Source organism: Diadema setosum, chromosome 14, assembly GCF_964275005.1.
Source record: "Diadema setosum chromosome 14, eeDiaSeto1, whole genome shotgun sequence".
Lineage (NCBI taxonomy): Eukaryota > Metazoa > Echinodermata > Echinoidea > Diadematoida > Diadematidae > Diadema > Diadema setosum.
In genome coordinates this window covers 18,143,934-18,171,869 of record NC_092698.1, presented here as the reverse complement: position 1 = coordinate 18,171,869, position 27,936 = coordinate 18,143,934, and the positions used below count along the sequence as shown (strand labels likewise).

General features: G+C 39.8%; 1 protein-coding gene across 1 annotated transcript; it reads right to left on the bottom strand.

Annotated features, from left to right (window-relative positions):
- On the bottom strand, positions 1-27,936 carry LOC140237775 (testis-expressed protein 9-like). Its single transcript, XM_072317711.1, has 11 exons — positions 27,804-27,936; positions 25,429-25,562; positions 18,561-18,624; positions 14,713-14,826; positions 13,854-13,963; positions 11,845-12,032; positions 9,991-10,073; positions 8,996-9,169; positions 3,551-3,685; positions 1,198-1,332; positions 1-172 (listed from the first exon to the last, which is right to left on the bottom strand). Exons 1-11 carry the CDS (start codon positions 27,849-27,851, stop codon positions 98-100), a joined length of 1,260 nt encoding a protein of 419 aa, XP_072173812.1. The 5' UTR covers positions 27,852-27,936; the 3' UTR covers positions 1-97.

Below are 27,936 nucleotides of genomic sequence, written 5' to 3'. Positions count from 1 at the left end.
AGATTTTAAAATAGAGCCACTGAAGTCTCTTGCACTCTGTGCCTTAAACTATACCTCATGTTGCCATGGCAACTGCATCCCTGCATCTTTCTACTCTTCAGTTGCCCCACTCCAACGCCTTGACAAACTCCTCCTCCGTGAAGGCCAGCATCTTTGCAGCTTCTATGTGCATCTGGAAAACAAACGCAGAAGTGTACTGCAAAATTCAGTATTTTCACATGATTAATTCTTTGCGCTGTGCAGTTTAAAAACATACTGAATTTGCACTGTGGAGTTGCTTTATACTTGTATGTTTTCATCCGGTTCACAGACATGCATGAAAATTGATATCGTCGCTGGGGTGACAAGACCTCGTATCTCAAAAATGACAAATGTTCAGGAGAGCAAAAAAACATGGCGGCCAAAGCACTGTAGTGAATGGGAAAGCCTTTCCTTTGACATGTCATGGTGGCTTCATTTTTGGAGTAAGACAGTTGGGATTTGGCCAAGATATCACTTGACCCATTATTTGACCATTAAGCAAAAAAAAAAAAAAAATTGACATTTTTGAGATACGAGGTCTTGTCACCCCATCGACAATATGCTGCCCAATCCATTCATATGTACAGCCTGCACAAGAACTACTGCATACACATATGCACTCAAATGAATTCTAATTGTACTAGGGCACACACAAAATACACAAACACACACACACACACACAAACACACTTGTACCAGGGAGGCATCACTGACAAAGCACACGATTCAACTAATGTGACAAACACTGTGATGAAAGGAAAACATGAAAATGTTTAAAATTCCATTAGTGTCACGTCAAATGTCTGCTTTTGATGAAACTTTTATCATTCTGTTCATGCAACTTCACTTTTTCGTTGCTCAAATCAACTTGTGCATGGTAGAGAATTGCACTCTAGGAGAGAATGTCCGAGGATGAAATAAAGGATCCTGTAAAACCAGAAATTTTCACATGCATGAAATTCTCCTGAATTTAGCGAGGAGCCAAGATTCACTACAATGAAATGCGTGTGACAGTCTTTGTCTACACAGTGCAATGAATGCTAGTGGCGTTTTGTGAAAGTTTTATGCCGCGCAAAATGGTCATCGGCTCTAATTCATGAAGGCTTCGTACTGTGAATGATTCTGGTTTTTAACGTAGATGACAATTTGTTGGATGTCTGTGCCTCTAACGCTTACCTTTTGCCTCTTGAGCACATCGATCAGCTTCAGCTGCTTCTTGAATCCCGACATCAGCTCGTTCTTCTGCTTCTCCAGCCGCTTGTTCTCCGCCTGCAGCTGCTCCACTCTCCTCCTCTCGCCGTCTGAGGACTCCTGAGGCAGAGAAGAATAGGGGGAGGAAACCACAGACTTGAAAAGTCTCCACATAAAAAATAAAAAAAAAGAGTTGAACCATTGAGGATGAGCCCTGAGTATACTCGGGCAAGTGTCTAGATGGGAAATGCATGTTGTAGCAAAATCAGCCCGTCCTCAATAGGTTAATATGGCCATTTGGCTTAAGTCTTTGTGTGCTACGTTTGAATGCCTGACCCAGTTGACGGCTTGCCAACCTTGCATATTTTGCCCAAACGCACAACCACTCACAAACTGATCAATAAATCACATCATGCCACAATAAACTGAAAGCGTCTTAGCCATAGCTTTGTCATAAACTTAGCATGGCAGCAAAGCTTGCAATATTCTTTACTTTTTTTGCTGTACTGCATTGCTATAATAAATGCTTCTATAACAAGTTACATGGCTTGAAAAATAATGTCTTCCAACAGCATTCATGCAGTGCAGTCTCAGAACATTGTGGCACAAAGTGGGCTTACTCCATGGCACACAAGGAGTTAATCAGTAACTACTTTTGAAGACCACTGACATATTGCTTGACATTGTTGCCAGTGACAAGTGAAGACTAACATTCCCATCAACTCACAGATTTACAATGTACTTCTAATTGTGCTCTTTCTAAATTGATTACCAGCTGGTCCCTTCTGTTGTATGGGTAGCGTATTCTGCGGTCAACTACATTCTACATCCACATGTTAGAAAAGAAGATTAAAGTTTATAAACGTTTTGCATTGTCAATTACAGAGACACTTTCCAATGCTGGCACAACAAAACAGTCAAGATGTATTTTGGTTACAGGTGCAAGCAACATTGGATCTGCAACCTATTGTATCAGCACCTCAAATCACAAAGAGGTCAGAAGTACCACTCAGAGTTTAGACATCTCTATACTATGTCCAAAAAAAAAAAAAAAAAAAAAAATCAGATTTCTGCATTGATAACTTTCAATATGATTAACTGTTGTAATGTTATTTCAGGGTTTTAAAATATAATATCTTCCCTATATTTTGCAGAAAACCCCATTCAATTTGGTTGAGTGGCCACAGAGAAATGTGGATCATTGTAAAGCATATTATCATGGGTCTGTTTCTTCCCAGTTTGGCAACTGGATGCTCTTGGAACTGCACATCAATGTGTGAACACAATGGACAGAACTTGGACGAAAAGGGATTCCTGACATGCTCTACAAAAATCCTCATTATTCTATGACCACTGAAGCAAATCAGACAGGGTTTCTGTAAGATGCGGGTAATAAGTTATAGTTTCAAACCATGAAATTGTATTTGGATTGATTTACTACTTCTAAAGTTATCATTGTTGAGGGTCCCGTTGTAATCATTTGGGGACATATGGTACAATTTTGGGGAGCATTTCATGAAGCATTTTGGTCGGATATTTTTCTGACAAACTGTTACAAGCTACCGAAATCCTTGCATGTGATTGGCTGAGAGCAGATTTGTCCGACAACTTTGTCTGACAAAATGCTTCATGAAATGCCCCCCTGGTTTCCACTGTATTCATGTGAACACATTTTGATCTCAAAGTAAAAACGAAGTGAACTGTTTCAGTAGTTCCAACCACTTCTGCTTCACGGACCTTGCATTACATATCAATCACAAATTTCAATACGAAAGACACTCACTATGAAACATTTTCCTTGAATATTACACAGTCTGGCTTTAGCATCACAACAGATTTGATGTGTGGCATAATACATTGTACTTGCCCTATAATATATACAACTGGACACAAAATATCAAGGTCATTAAAGTGCTTCAACTTCCAGCATCTCATATCTGTTAGTTTGTTCATTTTCCATCTGAGAAGATGGCTGGATAGGCCATATTTAGTTATTTTAAGCTGGTCTTCCATGGGGTCCAGTTGGATGTGAGGTGGGACCACTAACCGGGTTAAACACCCCACTCTTTGCGATGAATGAATGAAGCGGGACCTATTACATGCATGAATTGTGACTCTCTCACACACGGGACCTCCATTTTATGTGCTATCCAAGGGACAGAGTGTTTTGCCTCTTGCTTGAGGGGACGGTATGATTACACACAACATTGCTCAGTCCAGACTCGGGTTCGAACCCGGGTCGCTTCGGTCGGAGGCAGACACGCTTCCGACTGAGCCCACTCACTGCCCTGTCATCATCTCATTATGTTATCATGCCAGTTGGGAGCGAGATTCTTACCCTGGATGATGCCTTCAACCGTTGCATGTCAGCTTTGTACTTCTCAACCTCCTCCAGTGCCCGGTTCAGTCGCACCTCGGTGGCGCCTTGTGTCGTAGCAGACTTCTTCTGGTTCCGCTTCAGCTCATCCAGTTCCTGGCAACAGAATTTTTAAAAAATAAATAAATTAATGTTTGTTTGTCTGCCTGTATTTATTACTTTCGGCCACTGAAATTCAAATATCATGGGATGTTTACTGACAGGAAAATCCCACCCTGATTCTATGTTGCCTTGAATGAAAATTGAAAAATCAGTGAAGCAGATCGGTGAAGGTTTTTTTTGGGGGGGAAAAATTGGACACATGTATCACACAGAAACATACACTATAACTGTACACAAAAAATCACCAATTTTCATTTCCTTCAGCATGTCCTGTTTCAGCTGCTTAGTTCTGCATGTATCCAAATATTGAGAAAAAAAAATTAGTGAAATTTTGTGTAATAAAACAAATGGAGAGCTGCTCAACACCTAGGTTACACAGAGTTGCCAGTTTGTCTTACTCTCCAAATATTTATCATTCATAATATTTTCGAAGTATCCAATTTTTTTTTCTCCAAAATTGAACTTACTTGTCTGATTTTACTGTTTTCGTAACAAGCCCCATGAAATCAGGATGGAAACTTCCTCTTATGCTCCATAAAATGCTGCTTTTGTGATCATGATCTATCTACAGCTGTATGATCTTTCTTCTGCAATTTGTTCATGCTGTGTATGCCATTCAACCCCCTCCCCACTAGACATAAGTATGTTTCCTGTCAGTTTGTTGATATGTCTGTCTGTTTTATTTTGCTTTCAATGTCTTCCTGTCACTGAAATGTTTGATACTATCTACCATCAATCAAATGTTAATTATGCAACACCTAAACAGAATGTAGCTATCTGATTGGTCGACTGCTCATCCCGTGTTAAACTCATAATTGACTCAAAGTTTCATTGATTCCACGGCTCTGATGTCATGATAAACAAGCATTTGCTACACCCACTCAACAGTCACAAGCATGTTGGTAAGCATGCTTTTTGCTTCTTTTTTTTTTTTTTGCTGTACACAATTTCAACTGATCAGTTTTGCACAAGCAGTACGCACACATACACACGTTGTACATACACCTAGTAGACTGACTGCGACTGTGCTACTCATTCACATTTCACGAAAACTGATGGCCATTTCTGTGCTAAATTCAAGAATCTGTGCAGACCACATCTGTTGACATCCAAGGTGTTGTATAAAACAAATAGTGTATGGTCTTTACTCGTGTAATGGAACAAGATTTCGCACTCGGTGAAAGATGAGGCACACTATTCAACTCAGCTTTGCCTCGTTGAATAGAGTGCCTCTATCTTTAACCTTGTGCAAAATCTTGTACCATTGCACTCATGACCATTCAATATATGTATATTGTAACACCACTTGCATGATCCACTGTCCTTGTCTTCAACAGTCTTTCCTTCCTAAACTTCTTCTTGCTACCTGTGCCAGTCATCCCTTAGCTACAACCCTTCCCACAAGAGACAATTGTGCAGTTACTAAAGCATGATAATGCTTGCACAAGAACAGTTTGATCACAATATTTTCTCTCTAAAAGTAGTAAACATCTCCCTCTTTCACATAAAATCTGATGCTAGTGCAGCTCCATCACAAAATTTGCCCCTCGGTCTAGTTCTTCACACAAGGCAAGTGCCATAATGTGTCTCGCCCATTCGCGTACAAGAAATTGTACGCGAATGGGATATAACAGATTAAAAAAAAAAGAGATATAACAGATAAAAAGAGATATAAAAGGGTAAAAATTTATGGCAAAAAAGAAATGTGCCATAAAAATTTAACATTGGGCCCTTAAAGTTTGTTGACATCTGCCTGTGACCTTTGACCTTGTGGTGACCATCCACTCCCCAAGGGACATCTACCATCCAAGTTTAGTCACAAACGGACCTATGGATCAAAAGTTATGACCCATAATAGAAACGCGCCATAAAAACTCAACATTGGGCTCTAAAAGTTCGTTGACCCCTGCTTGTTACCTTTGACCTTGTGGTGATCATCCACTCACCAAGGGACATCTAACATCTAAGTTTAGTCACAAACAGACCTATGGATCAAAAGTTATGACCCATAATAGAAATGCGCCATAAAAACTTAACATTGGGCTCTAAAAGTTCATTGACCCCTGCCTGTGAGCTTTGACCTTGAGGTGATCTTCAAATACGGTAAAATGTGAAACTTTGTATGACCCCTCTTCCCTCAAAGTTTGATTGCAATTGAAGCCCAGAGTAAAGAGTTATTGAAGTTTTTGTACCGTTACGGACAGACGACGGACGGACGACGGACGGACAGACAGACGCTGCAGGCGATCCCTTAGTCTCCCCTCACCTCCGGTGGGCTCGACAAAAATTACTTTCCTTGTAATCAGTTATGCACTTTGAGGGGTAGCTATCAAATGTCTTTAACATACATCCTTTGCACTGAGATATTTTTAGCTGTATGACTTTTGAAAACTTACACCCTGTAGGCTTTCAGCACTTTGGACTCTTAGGCCCGAATTCACGAAGGTGGTACAATTGAAGCCATGGTTTAAACCATGGACAATTTGTACGGAGCACCAAGTGTCACATGGCCTATTTGGTTACTAAATCAGTCATTTTATCAACATAAATTATCATTTCATGACAAAATGACAACATTTCGTTGATGAAATGACTACTTCAATAACGAAATGAACATTTCGTCAACAAAATGGTCATTCCGTCAATGAAATGACTGATTTTGTAATGAAATAGGCCATGCGACACTTGGCATTCCATACAAATTGTCCAGGGTTTAAACCATGGTTTCAATTGTACCATCTTTGTGAATTTGGGCCTCAGTATATAGCCTAGTATTGGTGAACTTTTTGAGATTGTATCTACATGCCTGATGTTTTATCAGGGCAAAGAAAAGAGGCAATGATAATTGCAAAGAATAAACACTAAAAGGAAAAGCAAATTGGCACTCAATATTTATGATGATGCACGTTCCAGTTTTTGGCATGATTCTAATAATAGATTAGGTGAAAGATTAGAAAAATGTTAGAGAGCCCAATAATGCAAATTCTAAAGTTCATGTAATAAAAGCGCTAATAAAAGGTGTAGTAACAATAAAACGTAGGCCAAAACATAAAACTTCTGCTGAATTCACACTGACTTTTACATAAAATAAAGAATTTTTACTTCAGCTCACTTTGATTCAATCAGTAAATGCTCTATACTGGACAATTGATCGACAAATATCAAATCATCTTGAGTGCTACCGTGATAACTGAGAGATGAAATGGGGATGGTGTGGTGTCGGGTGGGGTGGGGGTGTTGTGATCCTGAAGATATGTTCTTGAAATCTCTCCTGTCACCTATGTGAAAGCATGAGCAACATCCTCTTTGGTGCTAAAGAGTTTTACATTTGTCATCTTTATCCACTGGAAAAAATGGCATCGTACTTGATGATCGGATATGAATGCACAGTCATCTTTACAATAAATGTTGTCCTGTCAACCAAGGTCAAGTGATGTACAGAGAGCAATATCCATTTCTCTTTTGAAATATATCAGTCAGAAATCTATATGACACTTTTCAGCAAAGATGGCAATACAGCAGGGAAGTCGTTTTCAGAGTCGAGACTTTTGTTCAACCTTCTTTTAACCCCTTGCTGTGCAATGTTCACAAATTGGCACTCACTCACAATGGAGTGCTTTCTTCACGGAGTAGCACAGATGTCGGGAAACTGATTGCAACTGAATAGAGAGTACTTAAAGGGATGGTAGAGTGTTGGTTGAGATGGAAATTAAAAGTTTCTTTGATGAAAATTGGTTTGAAATGGCTGAGATATCAAAAAACAAAAACAAAACAAAACAAAGTAAAACAATGTGGTCTTAACCCGTTGAGGACAGGCTGATTTTGTTACTACACGCATCTCCCACAAACACTTGCCCGAGTACACTTGGGACTCGTCCTTAACAGGTTAATAAAAGATAGGTCACACCTTTTATTAAGACCTCATTGTTTTGGGGATATCTCAACCATTTCAAAACCAATGTTCATCCGATAAACTCTAAATTCCTCTTAGTATGCTCTTTCATATTTCATGAGAGGTTTCTCATCATCTCACAAAAAAGGTTGGAAACATAAAGTCCCATCTTAACCAAAACTATACCATCCGTTTAATCCACCTAAACCCCATTGTGTCACCATAGCTTTCCTGTTCAACCAAGGCATACTGCTATTTATCTTTTAGTGATGGTGAATTCTGTACTCTCATTGGTCAATCAACCACTGAATATATCCCGTATTCCGTGATATGACGTCATGATACTGTATTACACAGCCAGTTGCGCGTGTACCAAAGACGCTTATAGGAAAGTGCGCGCTAATCCTGTACAAAACAAATGGACAGCGCGCGGTCCTCAAGCGTATTGCGCACATAACCTGAGACCACTAGACGCTTGATAAACAACAGCAACTAACTTATATCTATCTGGCTCACACTGCACTGCAGTATCTTATGGCGTGCATGTGTACGTATTTGTATGCGCGCATCGCATGCATGCAGTAATCAGCTCGCGAAACGTAGGCCTAAGTCAACATGGTCATCGCGATTTCAACATCATTCACGAGGGGAAATCAGCGAGAAGAAGGTTAGCGCTTACACTAAAAGATAAAATCGTTACCCCCTGCTTGTTCTTACGAAATACGGGAAATATCTACGGTCTGGTGCCATATTCCATTCGGCCTTCGGCCTCATGGGATATGGCACCAGACCGTAGATATTTGCCCGTATTTCGTGAACAAGCAGGGGATAACTAATAATCTCAGTGGGCTTGCTTGATATAATACAAATAGTGAATGGTCACGAGTGCGATGGTCCAAGATTTTGCAAGAGGTGAAAGACAGAAGCACTCTATTCAACTCGGCTTCGCCTCGTTGAATAGTGCAGCTCATCTTTCACCGGGTGCGAAATCTTGTTCCATTACACGAGTAAAGTCCATGCACTATTTGTTTTATACAACACCGCGAACGTCAACAGATGTGGTCCACACAGATTCTTGAATTTAGCACAGAAATGGCAAGCATTTTCAGTCAAAGACGAATGAGTAAATGAGTTAATGGAAATGGGTGATGACAGCCATGCGCCATCCATTTTTGCTCAAACAAAATTGCACGGATGACGGCCACAGCGTGCGATGGAACTTTTAATCAAATATCACGTGATGGGCAATCCACCAATCAGAAAGCTACATTGTTTTTAGGTGTTGTTTACACGACTGGGTCAAATGTGGATGGATTACTGAATGCTGGTGAACACAGCCTGGCAAGTTAAACTAAATATGCCTGGTCACATAAATGGTTAATCACGTCGGATGCTGGACTGGAGACGCTCACCTTTCGTAGCCCAGAGAGCTGGGTCTCCAGCCCCTCGCTCTTCCTCCTCGTGTCCTCAGCGAGCCTCTTGTACTTGTCGATCTGCGTCTGGTGCGTCTGGTTGGTCCGCTGCAACCGACCCCTCTCCTCCTCTGCCTCCTTCACGCGACCCTCCAGTGACCCCAAGAGTTCATCCTGGAAGTCATCAAGCCAAAATCAGATTACTGTACGAGCTATATGACATTTATCAAGTCTAATTTGTCGCAATTCGGGAATTCCTGACAATTTTGCGGGCCGGTAAATTTGCTTTCGTAAAATACAATATTATCATCATACACCTTGTTCATGTACTGTGCACGGCCTTCATACCAGTACATGTGCATGGGGAAGTCAAATTCACTCAATTTGAAATTTACATGCAAATATTCAGATTCATCATAGGAGGTCTGTATACTGCATACATATTTCTTCTGGGAGAGATGAGCACATATTTTCTTCTTCCCCAAAACGTCCTCTCCAATTTTTCTCCTATGTTAAAAAAAAAAAAGAAAAGAGGTTTTGGCTCTTTAGAAAAAAAGAAAATATGACAAATGATATGACCAGTTGTTCTTACAGCTGAATTATCTTCCTTCAGTCACAAGTTTTGAAATGTACACAGGCCCTAACAAAAGGCCAAGCAAATACTCAAACATCAATGCAAATTCTTGTTTACTTTCAATTTTTATTTTCCTCACCTACAGACTGCAAAACAATTCATCATTACAAAGTACCCATTGCAGTGGAAGAATTACCCTTCACAATCGCAACGCAGCCCATTTAGCCGGATATATGTAACCTCATAAACTTGATAAAATCAATGGAGACAGACCACTGTACGGCTTCTGTAATCAGTGATGAGCAATAAAATCTAGGCCAGCTTCCTCAGCCTCTAGATGGTGCTATTTAATCTTATGAGTCCATGATATTGGATTCACATCCGCTCACAGGAATATTCCCCAAGAACGGATCACGAATACCTTCTGGTTGCACTCGTGTGCCAGACGGTCCAGTTCTTCTTGCATCACTCGTAGCTTGGCCTTCAGAAACCTGATGGTAGCCTCTGTAAATAAAATATCATCCTTCATGATTACTGTTCCTTCTTGATTTCTTGATATAAAATTTTCCTGTCCTTTTCTCTTAATTTTTCTTTAAAACAAACAGATCAGCATTGTGTGGAGGAGGAACATAAATACCAGACTACTTCTCACATTACCCACAAATCTTGTTCTTGAATTTAAAAAAAAAAAATCTTTCCTTTTGAAGATTTGTGATGGTGCATCACAAAACCAACAAAAAGTTTCAGCGCTTGATTTTATGTGAGAACTCAAAAAAGTAAAATGGGTCAACCAGGTCAGTCTTGAGTTTTTCATGTTTTCTGAAAGAGCTATTCTTCCTCTACATTATTCTTAAGTTTAGGATCATATAATGAATGGGAAGGTGCATTTTCAGCAGTTTTTATACAACCCCTTTTTTTATGGAGTGGTGTGATTAGTTATGTCTCAGAGGCTCCTCTTCATTTCTTACAAATCCTTTGCACACTCTTCATGTTCAACTCTAATATCTTTTGAAAGGATAATGCTACTGCTTTGAAAATTGGCATCTATCATTAAACAGAATGTGTTGATTGAGCATGCTCAATTTCAGCTTAATCTGATAATCCCTTCATTGTTGTTGCTCCAGTGGTTGACATCCTGTTTTTTTGTCCCATTCATCACACAGCTAGCTCGGCTTGGTAAAGATTAAAGCACTTGAATAGACCCTGTACTGTACATTATGCCATAGCCTCTTTTTTCACTTCACACTTTTCCAGAGTGTGTGCTTTCTTTCCAATATTTAGATAGGTTAGGAGAGTCCATTTGAATTGAGTTACACATCATTTCAATTATAAAGCTAAGAGTCTGCTCTTTCAGAAGTCCATGTCTGGCGACTTTTTGTTGGCTTTGTGATGCTGGGTCACGTTTTGTAATTTATTCATAGTTATGTGGTTTAGTTGCAGAACTCCAAATACCCCTTAATAGTTAAATCTACAACTTCATGTTATTTAAATTGGCTACAAAATGTAAGTGATTTACAATCCTGTGTCTCTCTCAAATTTAAAATTTCTGTTCGTGCAGGGTGCTGCATAACCTTTTTTATCACTTGCCCATTTGGGCAAGCAAATTTTCAAATCATTTCAGAACACTTGCTCAAACATGTATTTTACTTGCAAAAAAAAAAAAAGGTCCAAAAAGATAAGAAAATGACATAAAAAATCACCTGTAAGTCAAGGGCTTCATAAAACACAATCATGTGAATAAACAACATACGTTGATTCATACCCTTAAATATACTGGAGTAACAAACTTGGTTCGATGGAGTGTTGGTGATGCATAGCACTGGGAACTTCATCATGAAAGTGTTGGAAAGTTGTTGAAATGAAATTAAAGCGCATTACATCACTTAACAGTCATTATCTTTGAACTTCTGTATGATTGACTTTGTGGGTGTACAGGGGGAAAAAAAGTGAAAAAAAGTAACTTCAAAACAATTTATTTGCCCAATTCAGGCAAGCATTTTTTCTCAAATTTTCAAAACACTTGTCTGACTTTGATTTTCACTTGCCCCAGCATATCGGGCAAGTGTTTTATGTAGCACCTTGTACATGTCTCTTCCATTTTGGGCAGATTCAATGGCATGCTCCACGCAATATTCTCCAATATTAAGATGTGAAGTGAAATGCAGGGGGTGCAAATTTAATGAGGACCACGCAATAATTTTTGCTGGAGCAAAATTCCCTCCAAACTTTGCTGCGTCAAGAGGGTTGAGATGAATGCATCCCTGGGGCCTCCCACCTGATCCCATCCCTTCAGCAGCCTGGGGCAGCACGTCGTCGAAGACGGCGTCACTGGGGGGATTCCCCTCCTCGTACTGTCTGTCAATGGCCGAGATGGTGTCCGCCAGGGAGAAGTCTGCCTGCGTTGAATCCGGAATGGCGACATCGTCTGCGAGGTTGGCGGACACAGAAGCCTGCGATCTGGGTCTGGAGCCAAATATTTTAAGATTGCCTTTTAATGGACAAAATTGTAAATTTCCGACAGTGATATTGACATCATATTATTGTTTATCCCTTGTATTCCTATGTATCTATGCTATACCTGTGTCTTGTATGAATGCATTCTATGTATGCATGCAAAAAATACAAGTTTCCAGAAATGGACACTGAAATCAAATTAGCTTGAATTGAATCAATGATTTTTTTTTTTAATATCTAAGATGTGGAAATGGATGCAAAAGTTTAATAGGTGACTGCTGCTGGGTATCATCAAGATGTACAGTATATACTACATGTACATGTCAGCAATGAAGCATCAGTTCACCAATGATAGTTCATGGCTTATCTAATGCTGAGAAAAATGAGATAGAAATGAGACACGACAAAACATCCTCAGCAAAAACCAGCTGATGGGATGTGTGGAAGAAGTCTGAAATGTTTGATATGCTGTGATAAGACGATGCTCACAAATTTTCATGGTCAACACTATGAGGTGGATGTCGACTTGTTCAAATACAGATGCGCTCTCACCTACTGCATGCAGGTAATAGTAAGGTGGCTTGACTAGCACGTAAACATGGTCTTTCATTTGACCTTTCCTGGACAGCACAGCAATAAAAGCTAATACAAATCTCCTTTATTCTTATATGTGACCGTGCATCACAAAAACAAAACAAAAAAGTCGCCAGATGTGGATTTTTAGTTAGGGGCAGATTCTAAAAGAGCAGACTCTAAGCTTTAAAATGATGAACTCAATTTGAATGGACTTCCCTAACATACCTAAATACTGGAAAGAAAGCACACACTCTGGAAAAGCGTGAACTGAGAAAAGAGGCTCTGAAGTACAACAGGGTCTATTCAAGCGGTTAATTTTTTACCAAACTGCGTTGTAGCTAGCTGTGCGATGAAAGGGACAAAACACAGGATGTCAACCACCGGAGCAACAACAATGAAGGGATTATCAGATTAAGCTGAAATTAAGCATGTTCTATTACCACATTCTCTCCATGATTAATGCCAACTTACAACACAGTAGCATTATCCTTTCAAAAGTTATTAGACTTGAAAGTGAAGAGTGTACAAACGATTTCAAGAAATGAAAAGGGGCCTCTAATACATACTTGATCATTTCTATATTCTCCCAAAAAAGGGGTTGTAGAAAAACTGCTGAAAACACACTTTCCCAATTGTGTTATGATCCCAAACTAAAGAATATTGTAGAAGAAAGATAGCTCTTTCAGAAAATATGAAACTCTCAAGACTGACTTGGTTGACCCATTTCACCGGTTTTGAGTCCTTACATAAAATCAAGGGGTGCGACTTTTTGTTTGTTTTGTGGTGCACGGTCACATATTGTGAGTCCTGGCAGGTAGGCTGAGAGTGAGTTTCACTTGACAAAAACATCTTCAAACAGAATTTTATAATCTCTCATGTTGTTGCTGTAGTTACTCAATCTGCACATGTGTTTTGTTTTGTTTTATTTTCTGCGATTTCATACATTCATTTTATATATCATAGTATCTTTGTTTGTTTGTTTGTTTTTTAATCTGTGCACAGACAGGCTGAAGAACAACCCTGGCTGAAGCTTGTACCTTGCTGAAATGAATGAATGAATGAATGAATGAATGAATGAATGAATGAATGAAAGAATGAGTGAGTGACTTACCATTGAAAAATGGGGGGGGATGACTGCCATGTCGATTCACATATATGCTCACACACAAACATGCACACACACACACACACACACACACACATAAATGCACAGACAATACACGACTAACACCACACAACCCTTTGCCTACCTACCTGGATTTCGATCTTGATGGCGGCCTGCCGGCACCTGAGGATGAGCCAGGTCTCGCCCTTGAGGGGGGCTTCTTCTCCGACGTCAAATTTGTGGCAGGAATCAACGAAGGCTGGAAGAAGAATGAAAACAGAATGAATGCTGATTGACAATCAAGAAAGCCTTACCTACTACAATCCAATCGCACTCATCCGGCACCTTCCTTGGAACTCACGAGTAGAGAGCCAAAATACACAATACGTTAACGCTCGGGTTTGTTTACCAGTAGGCCTACGTCTTTCAAGATGCCAGATACGATAATTGCAAGCCTGCTGGTCTACATGTGTATGGTGCACGCATCACCCCATGGCATCCACACGCCATGCCCGTGTGTACGCGTGACAGGAGCGGGTGGCGCATTTGTATCCACATTTTTACAAATCACATTTTCATTGTGGTTGATTTGGTTTTTTTCATCATTAGGGACCCTTTCGCAGTGTTCAAAAGAAGATCGAAACTGATAAGTGTGCTCCAATATAGGGTGTTTAAAATTCCATTTTCAATAGGAAAAACTTAGTATTATGCCATGAATGATACTGTAGATGTAGAAAATATATCGAAGATTCTATTTCTGCAAAAAAACAAAAACAAACAAACAGACAAAAGTGACAAAAATAATGGTTAAAGTCTCTGTACCCCGCATAGGAGGGAATTGCTATTGCGACGTTTGCCTGAATCTGTTGTCGCGGGTCACATACATCTCTGTGCTACTCTTGCTCCCAGCCACTCAATTTTGCAATGCTCTTTGCAGGGGAATTCCATATGATGGTATGCAACACCAAGTTGGTAGGTCAGCTACTCTTGGCCATGCTGTGGGAGTACCTTTGAGATGTCATCAGAGACGACGGGATCAGCACTGAAGATGGCCTGGTGCTCCTCCTCTCCGCTCAACTCAAGACGGTTCATGGATCGGCTCAAGATGTCTTCTTGGTCCCTCTGTCAACAAAGATTATTACAGCAAAGGTATCACTTATTTTGCCCTCTAAAGGTCATACATCCCATAAGCAAACAGTACAAAATTTTGCATGATTGAAGAAAAATGTCTCCAAACATTGTGTACGAAGTCTTACAGTAATACACCTCAGTGTTAAAAAAAAAAAGAAACTAACCCCATATCACTTAAGAACATGCTCCCCTTCTGTACCAAGAATAACTGTTGACTTTTTTTTGGGGGGGGGGGGGGGGTCCAAATGAATTGAGCAGAAATCTCTAGTATTGTTTCCCCCTCAACCTCGAAAATGCTTTCAGTTTTACTATTATGAGGGAAGATCTGAATTACCTACCCCCACAATATCTGAAAGGAAACTGATCTTCAGTGTTGCAAAAGGGACACATCAACTTCAGGAGTTCTAATGAAATACCTGAAAACCATATTGCTTCATTACCTAAACCTCGCATCAAAGACAAAAAGCATCACTTTTGTACAAGAAAAGAAGTCTTGCACTTATGCCAGTATTTTGCATGAATCATCTTCTTCACAATTATCAGAAGCTATTCATTCAGGTTTCATGTTCCAAAAGCTCTTACCATTCCTAACAGGTAAACTTTGGATAAAGCTGTACTCATTTGTCAGGCTTTTGACACAACACATCACAAGTAAGGGTTTTCTAAGGTTTCAAGAAAATGAACTCAGAGACTCAAACCCCAAGCACCTTCTGATCTGGAGATTTTCCCGCCTGAAACCCCTAGCAAACGGGAGACTCCAAGTTAATGTGCGTAAAGCGCAAAGTTCCTTGCGGCCTCTAGGGTTCTAGATCCTCTCTCGTGCTATCAAAGGCTTATTTTTCAACATACGATGGCAATAAGTAAGAAATCCTTTCCAATGGGAGTAACAGAGCTAGGGCAGGAGAAATAAAATCTCAAGCGGGAGAACAGGAGATTTTGCAAAAATGGGCTTTCGGTGGGAGATCTCCCGTCGAAAGCAAGAGAGTTGGAGTTTCTGTGAACTTAACCTATTGCTCATTATGAAATGATATCAGATTTAGTTACCAGACTTTGTTTTGTGCAAATATTTCTTTCTTTCTTTTTTCAAGTGCATATTATGTAAAGTTGCAATAGATGAGTTTGATAGTCTACTGATATATCTTTTAAGGTTATTAACTCATGTTCAGTATTTCATTTCTTTTTCAAGTTTAAACTTTTTCTTTCACAGTAACGATTTTCAAAACTTCCCTTTTCTTGCAGTAAACAGATCTACAATTTTTTTTTTTCATTTGCAGATGATAATCTTTTGAAACCAAACTTCTAATAATCTTAATGTTTTTCAACCCAACGTCAACTTTGGCTCCTGCAATATTTTTTCAAGGCCCAGTCAGATCGAATGTGAATCATTTTTATTTCATTTTTGGCCAACATCGCAGCCCATCTAAATGAGTTTCACGGCCCACCAGTAGGCTGCGGACTACCAGTTGAGAAGCGCTGTCTTAAAAAATACCAAACACATGCTAAGACATGAATCTTACACATCACAGTACGATATTTTGTGAACACAAGAGTGTATAATTCCTAGTCTGGCTAAATATGTATACTCACTCTGTCTGTTTTTAAATCAACTATTTGTTTGATAGATACAGTATTCATCGCATAATCGGGCATCTGATAATCAGGAACCTCGCTTAAATGACATACGCTTCCCAGAAACATTTCCAATGCATGTTATTTTCACTGGATAATCGGGCGGGGACCTCTCATAAACGGGACAATTTTTCTTCAAGCGATCTTTGATTTTGTTGATACTTTACACAAAAAATCTACCAAAATACCACAACAATATTTCAAAGATTCCCTATCAGCTGTCGTTTACATCGAACTTACAAAGCAAGCTTGGAACTGGTGTGTTTTGACCTCCGTCCATCCAGTACATGTACATGCATAGCCACGAAAGCGCCGTGTATAAGTATCCATGCCATTGCGAAACACATGCTTTCGCGAACATTCTTCTCCCCTACCTAAAGCAAAGCCATGTGCTCGCTTGCAATTCCTACTCAGAGAGTTGACAGAAGAACCCGGTTGCGATTACTCTACAGTACATCATTGCGAGAATGCAGGGAGAGCTAGAGGGTCGCGCTGAGGGGTAGCGTGGTTGTGTATTCATGTACATGTACAGTACGTCAGTATGCATGTGTGTGTGTGTGTGTGTGTGTGTGTGCACTACATGTACATGTCATATGCCGTTAGTGTATGGCGAGTGCTCATCGCGAAATCTGGCACCCCGCTTAAAGGGGCCGTGTTTGCTACTCCCAACCTGTCCCGAGTATGCGATGAATACTGTACTTTATTTTCTGCAAATCAATATACATAAGTTACATAATCATGAACATGTGGGAAACACACAAAGTATATTTAAAAGAGAGTCGTTTGACTTGCATAAACAACGATATAAAAGGAAATTAATGACGTAATATACAGTATGCATGTCTATGCAGCAGGGATTACAATAACAATTGTAGTTAAGAAGCGATTATACAGAGGGCCGCCATTGTAAGCATCGCTTGAAAAGATGGCCAGCCTGAGGAAAAGGTAGGGACATACTAGATTCGTAACAATACAAATTCTGCTGCGAAGTTAGCAGAGGAAAATAAACTGATGTGTGATGGAGGTGAATGTGCGTCCAAGTGCTTGAAAGTGCACAAGGGCAGATAGGCTGGAATTTAGAATAATAGAATTGGTTTGCTGGAAGAGGGAAAGATATGCGATGTTGCTATCGGGAGACTAACATTAGTCATATAAATAATTTGTTTTTTAGTTCGTATTTGAAGTATACTGTAATAAAATGTGCTTCTTTAAGTTTGCTTTGAATGAAAACAAGGAGGCAAACTGTTTCAACTCTTCAGGAAGAGTGTTCCATGTATCCGGACCGTGATGTCTGATTGACTTTTGAGCAAGGGCAATTTAGACTATTGACAGGGCAATTTACAGGGCAATTTACGTTTGTAATCATGCATTCTCTAATGAGTGAATCCAGATAAAACAAACAAATTACATGTACTGCTCTACATATATTGCAAAACATCTGCATCAAAAGACTTCAGTCGCTAAGAGGGTAGATGTCCCAAAAGCGGAATTTGGTATGATGTATGATCATGACATGTCTCTTGAGCGATACGTCATACTTTTTCATTGAAAGAAGCTATCAAATTCTGACATCACACCCTGATGTCACTGTACATGTAGTCCTGGCTGGATTGTTGGAGCAATATCTCTTGAATCAGGTCGCAAAAGTAGAAGTGAAGCTTCAAAAAGTGACATTCTACTGGGCATTAAACCTCTTGGTATTAAGACTAAATATCATCACATTGTGACGAGGGACAGTGAATTTTGTGCTGTGAAATGGGGGGGGGGCACAATTAAATTTAAACAAACTTTCAGCACTGGCGGTGCATTCAATTGTGACACAATTTAATGATCAATTGAAAATTGAAACTTACAAAACCTGGGATATAGGAAAATGGCAATTGTAACTTGTCTCCAAAAATGGCCACTGTCAGTGTCTTTGTTATAAAGAAAAAAAAAAAAAATGGTGAATATGATTGTTCATTGTCATAGCTGTTGTGTTTATAGCCACTGAGATCTAAAATGAAGAAAGCAACAATAGCACCAACAACAACCAAAAAAAAAAAAAACACACAACACAACAAAACAAAACAACTAAAAAATCAAGAATGACTTACCATAACTTCTTCTGCCTCCTGTATCAGAGATGCTGTTTTCGCCTCCAGGGCAGCATTCAAACGCCTGTGGCATTATATTACAAGAATAAAAAATAGAATATATATAATATCTATTTCTTTTTTTCTTGAACAGACAAGGCATTAAACATCTTTCCTAGTCCTTGAGGTTCCCCAGGTAATATTCTGTAAGGATTCTGGTGAGAGTATTCACAGATGAGCAATGCGCAGTTAGTGCAGCACATAGATATGGCATCAATCGAAGAAGAAATTTCACATCATATATGTGAACATGCTTCAAAAAAACAACAAAAAGTCGCACGCACTGATTTTGTGTGTGGACTGAAAATAGGTGGAATGTGTCAACCCAGCCGATCTTGAGTTTTGCATATTTTCTAAAAGAGCAAGTCTTCTTTTACATTATACTGAAGTTTGGGATCATAAAACAAACAGGAAATTGCGTTTTTAGCAGTTTTTCTCGAACGCATTTTGGTAGAATAGTGTGATTGAGTGTGTCTTATAGAGTCCCGTTTTCATTTCTTAAACATCCTGTCCATACTCTTCACTTTCAACACTTGATAACTTTGGAAAGGATGATGCTACTGCTGTGAAAGTTGACATGAATCACCTACAGAATCCGTTAATAAAGCGTGCTCAATTTCAGCTTAATCTGATGATCCCTTCATTGTTGTTGCTCCTGTGGTTTACATCCTGTTTTTTTTTTTTTTTTTTTTTGTTCCATTCATGGCACAGCTAGCATGGCTTACTGGTAATGATTAAGCGCTTGAATAGACCTGTACTTCAGAGCTTCTTTTCTCAGTTCACACTCTCCAGAGTGATTATCCCTTCACTGTGGTTGCTCTGGTGGTTTACTTCCTGTTTTTGTTCCATTCATAGCACAGCTAGCATAGCTTACTGGTAAAGATTAAGTGCTTGAATAGATGTGCACTTTAGAGCTTCTTTTCTCAATTCACACTTTCCAGAGTGTGCTTTCTTTCCAATACTTACATAGGTTAGGAGAGTCCATCTGAATTGAGTTATCTCATTTTAAAGCTTAAAGTCTGCTCTTCCAGGTTTTGTGATGCAGGGTCACATATGTTTGTTTCATGAAAACATTCCAGTTATGCCATAAAAAAAAAGAGTATGTACAATTGTACACATATGTTTCCCAGGTCAATTCACACCATAGCCTAGCTGTGTGAATATGTAGTTATACCGCTGTCCTCATTCATGTATCTCTGTGTAAGATAGAGTATAGTAGACAAGGGTTATGTCTGCCATGAGCAACACGGCAGAGTAATTTTAAGTTACAAACTTCCATTGCTACACACTATGGAAAGAAAAAAAAAAAGAAACACTATTTTGCATTTTCAGCAACTTTCCTGAAGAATTCTTTTTTTCAAATGTATAAATTATTCCAAAATATGGGACTGAAAAATAAAGGGAAAAAAATGATGAATTTGCTGGAAAAAATAAAAAAATCTGTTGTTCGGTGACTGATATGATGGCAGCGGTACATTAATGTGCATGATTCTAATATGACTAACAGATCAAAGGAATGGTGTTCCACTGAATAGTGTGATAGGTTCATTACATACAGCGGACAAAACCTCACTTTGAACGTCAGACTCTGAGTCATGTAATGAGTTTCCTGTTTAGATCAACTGGGAACAGCATCAGAGCCACCATGTATACGACACTTGATTTGTACTATTGCCATGTACTTCTGAGGGAGTTTAGAGCCATCAGTTCTGTGGTTGCACGTCCAAAGGTAATTGCTTCCTTTATTAGTGGTCACGTCCGTGTTTGGCTTCACCAGAGCTGTTATGCCAGCTGATCAACATTTAGAAGTTTAAGTCTTGCATTTGACTGCCCCCCGGCAGAGCATCTTGTTTCTGAGCTCACATTAAAGCAGAAATTTATAGAGAATCTAGAAATATGACAAGTTTGATATCTACGGAAAGCTAAGAAGCTAGTTAACAAAACTGGATATCTTTTAGACGATGAAACCTTACCCCCAAACTGTTTTTGAGATTGAAAAAAACACCCAATTTCCATGACCACGTAGCTCCGTTCGCTGCAAGAAACATCGGATTTGAGCGACGTCACCAAATGTGTATGAGCTGATTTGCCGTACGGCTATATGAGACCCGCTCTGGCAAAACCTGAAACTTCTCGGCAAATGTGATTTCGCGCTACAGCCCGAAAAAGGTCAAAAAATGACCTACCTCAGGGACCAAATTGACATTTTGGTATCACGTTGTAGGGGAAATTTTCTAGTTTCTGATTGATATCAACAACATTTCGAAATACAACCTACAAAATGTGGAATTTTGAAGAGAAAAGTGGGATGTCAATCTCAAAAGTTTGCCAAAATCTTACGTCTAAAGACCAAATCGCCTTCGCTTACGGCGAAAATGACTGTTCTTTTGGCGATCTTGTCTTAGATATTCTGCGTTGAACCCTGACACATTTAGTACCTACAGAAAACTCTACCTCTGCTTATTCCAAATACGGTCATGGCATGATGTCATGCTACTCACTTTCATTCATAAATTTGTCTGAAACATGCGTAAGTTTATGCAAATCGTCTCCCAGACGCGTAAACAGCCTTGTTGCTTACCAAGACACGTGATCGAAATACGTGTTCACGATTGGTCAACTGCGCCGAGGACCCCCTTGTTTACAAGCAACCTACGTGTTATACTATGGGGATCGCTGCAGCAGCGGTGCATACTTGCATGCAACACGCGTATCGGGACTACTGCTCAGCACGGAAATGTTGCAGTTTCCCGCTTTGTTAGACTGTTTTTTTAGCAAGTTGAGGTAGAAATTAGAATTCAAAACAACACACGGGAGAAAAAGAAGGTCACATTTATCTAACAAACCTTCATCATGCCATTTCGAAGAAGAATCAAGCTGAAATCATGGCATCAATGAATACCTCTTCACTGCCGATTCTGCTGGTACTGTTGTGCGTACACCTGATCACGGCAACCGCGAATCTTGAGCTGATTACAGTAGGTTTTGTGCTTTTCAAATGTCGTATTTCCGTAAATTTATGGGTGTAAAAATGATTTCCAATCAATTACAGCTCTTTGACTTAGTTATCATCCTTCATAAGTATGTAAGATTACCTCAGCTATACGCAATTCCCCCACAATGATCAATTTGTTGTGTCAATAATAACAGCAAATTGTGGCTGTACGAAGGAACAGCTGATCACGCGTCACGGCGATCGTGAATCTTGAGCTGACGATAGGTTTTGTGCTTTTAAAACTTTGTTTTTCCGTAAATTTATGGGTGTAAAAGATGATTCCAATGAACACAAACAAACAAACAATTTCATGACGTGAATATATAGTTTTGGCGGACGATTTATTCTAGATTGACAACAAATTACACACCAATTTCCTGAAAAGTGCACACAGTTTGCCTATAGATACGTAAATCCCACTGGGTTGCATACATATTTGGTGACGTCGCAGATTTGGCACTTTTCGTAGCCGCATCGACCTTTTTCCAGTGCTCAAATTTGGTAAAAATAAAGATTCTTATATTCAAAGCAGAGACAACTTTATTGCATGATTTATGTCAGAAATTAATCAAAATAACATTAAATGATGGAAAACAGTCAATTTATATGATATCATTTCCTATAGATTTCTTCTTTAAAAACCAACTCCACGAAAAAAAGAAAAAAAAAACTATTTCTTTATTAACTCTTTGGCCTGTATTGACAATGGTGGCTTAAATACAAACCATGGTTTCACAATTTGGTCCATGGATGAAAACAAGCTTGCATGAAATAGGCCTATCTTTCACATGTGAGTATTAATGCAAGATTAGTGGATGTCTCGTGGGGTATGCAATATATATGCCATGTGCACTTAGGAAGAAAAAACCTGCACAAACCATAGATTAACTTTAAACCACCTTCGTGAATATGGACCTTTGTGTGCCATCATGCCCCCTGTGTGCCAAATAATTTTGAGACTGCAATGCAAGAGCGCTTTTGGGAAACATTTTGCATTCCAAAGCCATACAAGTAACTTTTTAAAGTTAAGTGCTTATGCTAGAAATGCAGTGCAGCAAAGTTGTAGAGAAAATTTCAAGCTATGCTGTGAAGTAAATCCTATGCAAAGCTATGGCTATGATACTTTCAGTATACTGTGGGATATTGCAATATCTTCATTGGTTTGTGTGTGGGTCAAGTGTTTGAGCAAAATATGTGAAGCCAGGAAGCCACCGACTACGTAAGTCTGGCATGTGAACATGTCTCACAAAGAGTTAAAGGGTGCGTTCGAGCGCTCTAAAGCGAACCAAAGCGCACCATACCGAACTGTGCCAGATTTGAAGCGTTCGAGCGCTCTGTCGAGAAAGCATACCTCACAAGTTATTTTTAGAAAAGGTCACACATTTTTTAGGAAGAATTTCATCCACCTGGCGCTTGAACTACTTACAGCTGTCCCAAAAAGAGAATGACGTTTTTGCATTGTGACGTATGCGCATGATAAGCGCATGCTTTACAGCGAACTTTTGGTAACTTTTGGTATGCTTTTGGAGCACATCGGAAAGTGGTCCACTTTTGGCTCGGTACAGTATGGTACGGTACACTTTAGGAGCGTTCGAGTGCTCCTCTGGCGCAGGTACGGTACGGTACAGTTTGCTTTAGGAGAGCGCTCGAACGCACCCAAAGACTCAGTAGCTTGAGAATACCATGGAGTGGGTAGACTGGCCCGGCCCCGATATAATCAAGAATCCTCATAGCGAATTGCGCACCATTAGTTTTATCACTGGTCTCTTTGTAAAGTACAATGACAGCTGGAGAAACTCAACTGGAGTTGACTGTTATAGATGACAGAGACTCCAACTCTCACGTTTTTGACGGGAGATCTCCCGCCGAAAGCCCATTTTTGCAAACTCTCCCGTTCTCCCGCTCGAAAATTAATTTCTCCCGCCCTGGCTCTGTGTTTTCTGCTTGAAATTATTTCTTACTAGTGTTATGAATATCGTATGTTGAAAATAAGGCTGAGATAGCACGAGAGAGCATCTGAAACTCAGAGTTTCCAGGGCCGCAAGGAACTTCGCGCACATCACGTTGGAGTCTCCCGTTTGCAAGGGGTTTCAGGCAGGAGAATCTCAAGATCAGAAGGTGCTTGGGGTTGGAGTCTCTGAGATGAGCATACACTTTGATGCACATATTCACCGACCGGTACTATCAACCCGTTCATTACAGGAACCTGGTATACCAGGTTTCCAAGAAGACACGAATGCTTGCTTTCGTGACCTAAATTTAGGTTTCTTTGTGTTACAATGACCAGAAAATTGGGTTTGATAAAAAGATAAGAGTTTATTCTATCAGTATTCGTTCTCTTTCTGTTGAGATAATGTGTATTTCACAGTATTATTTACCTTTTTTTCTTATTAAGTTTACGTTTGTTCCACTATGAAACTTGTATGATCATGTACATGGCCATCAAAGCTGAGCTCAGTAGATTTCCGTGTTTGCTGACTCCAGTCATCCCATTCAGGTGCCTGGTTATGTGTAGAACAAAAGGGGCTGTGAGCCCATCAGCCCACGCTCTATTCATTCCTCGCACGCGATCGATATTTCCATTGTTCGATGGCGCAAGTAGTTGACTGTCGGAAGGGGATACATGTACCACTTGACTGCTTTTGCACAGGTGGCCTGTCCATTCTCTGTCGATGGGTGAAAAGAATCTCATTTTGGGCAATTAAAGGAACCCAGAGAATTGCGGAAGAAACGGGTTATTGGTTTTGTAAAGTATCAAAATGGGTAGCGAATGAATCGGGCCACCCAAGATTCCTCATGCTACAAGATCTTTAAACATGTTCTTCAGTCAGTTACTAATTAATATTTTCTAGTAGTAGATGTTTAAAGGGTGTATACAGTTCTGGTCGAGGTGAAAATTTAGTCTTTAACATTTTGCGAGATATTCAGAAACCATTCTATGAGATGTCAAAGAGCATGCAATTCTAAGGGGTATCAAAAGTTTATTTGATGAAAATCGGTTTTGAAATGGCTGAGATATCCAAGAACAAGGTGAAACAAAGAGATCCTAATAAAAGCTTGGCTTGTCGCCTTTTATTATTAGCACTTTTGGGAATATCTCAGCCATTTGAAAACCAATTTTCATCAAACTAGAGAAGCACTCTGAGAGCGCAGACCTCCGCCAAGTATGCAGCTCATTTCCACCGTCCCACTGATCTTGTTATGTTCTTCCATAGAGATATAGTGATTTCCACCCATACGTACAAACTGTACTAGTGTGCTGAGAGTCGCCCGATTTCCCAATATAGAAGCCTTTGTTACGTCACAAACCCTCAGCTGCGCGGCGCGCCTCGCCCTAGCAGAAACTAGAGTATGCACTTTAGTGCGCGCATGTAAACCTCAAGTACGCGCAGCCTGAATTCCCAAGTTCATTGACCCTACCTGCCAAAATGTCAAAATCCTTCATAAATTCCCCCAAAATTCTCGGATCACTACCAAAAGTGAATCGTTTGTTACTTGTGTCATTCTCAATCTTTCCTGCAAGTTTCATCCCAATCCGTTAGCTACTTTTTGAGTTATTTTGCACACAGACAAACTAACGAATGAACGAACGAACTAACAAACAAACCAACGGTAACGAAAGCATAACCTCCCCCCTTGGCGGAGGTAATAAACGTTGAATCCTTCTTAAAATTACATGCTCTTTCATATTTCATAAGAGGTTTCTCATTATCTCACTTAGGAATGTTCAACACATGAATCCCCACCTCAACCAGTACTGTACAGTCCCTTTAAATGAATACATGAGAAGGGAAGCACTAAACAAACATGCTAAGAGCTCCTGAATCAGCTTACATGTACTCCTCCTCCCTGCTCAGTAAGTCTTTGTTCATGCCAGCGCTGGACGAGGGCCTTGAGTTGGACGCAGCCCCTTTGGCCCCCGCTGATGACCTGCGACCTGCTCCGCCACCGGTCGAAGGTCTGCTTCTCTGTCATGATACAAAAACAAGGCATCCACTGTTGCGTCAGCATTAGCGTAAGGGATGCACAGACCTACTTCGCACTTGAACTAAACCCTATGCATTTTTTACTTCATAGAAAAGTGGATTCCCAGTTATTCATGTGAACACAAATGGCAGTGCCTGTCGTTTGTGTCAAATGTTGCCATTGTGTAGGCCCTGGCTGGAAGACCTACCATGGCACTTATCATATGTTTTTTTGAGCAAGAAACTTTGCCTGTTCACCCAGGTGTATACAGCTTGTACATGGGTGCCCAGTAGGATGTCAAATGTTGATTTAGACAGAGTCAAAAGGGGCCTGAGCTTTCAATCCCAGCAGAATCTTCATCAGAGGCAAAATGACAAACATAACTACAAGCAAGATACCTCTTTCTACCTCCCCTAACATACAACATGGCATGCACTGTCTGGGAAGGGCATGGGACACGAAGCAACAAAAAAAAAACAACAACAACAAACAAACAAAACAAAACAAAAGGGGCAGGTTGAGGCATGGGACATGGAACAAAGAAAACAAAAGGGGCAGGTTGGGTGTCAAAAGCATGGAGTAAATCAGGTAAAAAGGAGGGGGTGGGGGATTAAAACAAAGGGGCCAGTGATGATCCAATGGCTCATGGATGGGCAACCTGTGAAGGATAAAGAAGAATAGGGAGGCAACATCAAAAAATATCAACAACATAATGGCTGCTACATTTTTTTGGATTTAGCTTACACATGTGAAGGCCCCCCCCCAAAAAAAAAAAAAAAAAAAAAGTGGCAGTCCCACTAAAATGTTCTAAAAGGAGGTGAGCAATGAAACTCTAAACTGTGTGTATTTCATTCCAATTACAAGGGTCATAATATCTTATGTCATCAAGTTTCTGGTTGAGCAGATTAATGCTGTACAAAAGAATAGAAAGAACTACTACTATCAGTTCATAATAAATCTAAAATGTATTGTTAAAACTATTCCACAAGAAAAAGAAATTTGTGGCACAGATCTCTGCATGATTGATATATTGATTGATAACAGACTGTTGCAATGCAAAATTGTCAGAAGGAGATTATATGACTTTTTTTAAAGATCGATGGAAGGTTATGGTGTGTTCTGGTAAATTCTGAAACCTTCCATTTCTCAGTGCCTGGTAATAGTCTGCACAAAGATGGCTTGAGCATGCAATACATCATATATGAAACTGAACAATACTATACCATGTTGAAATTAACAAGATTTGCTAACCAGAGGGTAAAACAGGCAAGTTCACAAGAAGTTGATGAGAACATTTGCTATGGAACATTGATACAGGAATAAGGACTTCACACAGGGATATGTTCATGAGCATGCTTTGGTATATAATCAACAACAAGAAGAAGTTTGACAGAGAAGAAAAACAAAGTAACTAATTTGTACTTTTGTTGTTTTTTGTATCAGTATTCTTGCACTCCTTCTTAGCTCATGACAAAGTCAAAGAAAAAATCGGCAAATGAGGCTCAAATTTCGTATTTTACGGTAAAATGTCTGTCTTGAACATTTCGAACAGTTCACGCAATAAAACCTTGTGAGAAATCGACAACTGGTTAGACTCTACTTCTAGTTTACGTGCTTTTGTCTATGGGAGCTGCACGCGCAGGTGACGAGTTGCGGGCCCCAAATTGGCGCACAACTATTCCGCATCATTCGCGTTTGAGGAGATATACAAATTTCCGATATCGATCAGTGAACTTTTGGTTCTATTGGAATCTTCAGCATTTTTCCTGTATGTGAGTGGGATTTCATAGAATTTCGGTTGTGAAATGTGATTCAAACATGCATAAATATCAACCATGACTAGGTGCGGGTCACTCAACTATAATTTAAATTTGAGGTTAAATAATGTGAATTTCTTCATGTTTTTACATTTTGATGTCACGTTGTTTTGTGTGTTGTTGTTGTTTTTTTTTTGCGATTTCGGTCCACACACAGTTCTGTGAGGCTAATCTACGAAGTCTCGCGCGTACAGAATGTCATTAGTACGCAGAAATGTGCGTGTCCGGTAGTACCATGGACGGTGTCCGGTAATAAATTTACCATGCTTGCCTATACGTACACCATGCGAGTCCAGCCATTTTCCAGCAAAATAATGAAGGTATGGGACACGGTTAAAACTGAAAATGGCCTATGGTAAAATCTACGTAGCTTGTAGTCGTGTTTTCAAGAATTTCTATCTGTACGTCGATTGATATCATACTCACAGCAGAAGCGGGCCTCGAACTCCCAGTCCGTCCTCTAGAATCTGCCATTTCGTAGGTTTGTCAGCAAAGAATGACGATAGGCAGATGATCAGGAGCAGCGATAGCTAGCTGCCGGTACGGTTCTAAAGTAATG

What these genes read in the sequence shown, in the direction of transcription:
- LOC140237775 (XM_072317711.1), bottom strand. Translation starts at nt 27,851, where the DNA reads ATGGCAGATTCTAGAGGACGGACTGGGAGTTCGAGGCCCGCTTCTGCT. An exon ending in AGCAGGGAGGAGGAGTACAT is followed by an intron (nt 18,625 to 25,428) that starts GTAAGCTGATTC and finishes ATAATGCCACAG; the next exon opens with GCGTTTGAATGCTGCCCTGG. An exon ending in CACACGAGTGCAACCAGAAG is followed by an intron (nt 9,170 to 9,990) that starts GTATTCGTGATC and finishes GATGACTTCCAG; the next exon opens with GATGAACTCTTGGGGTCACT.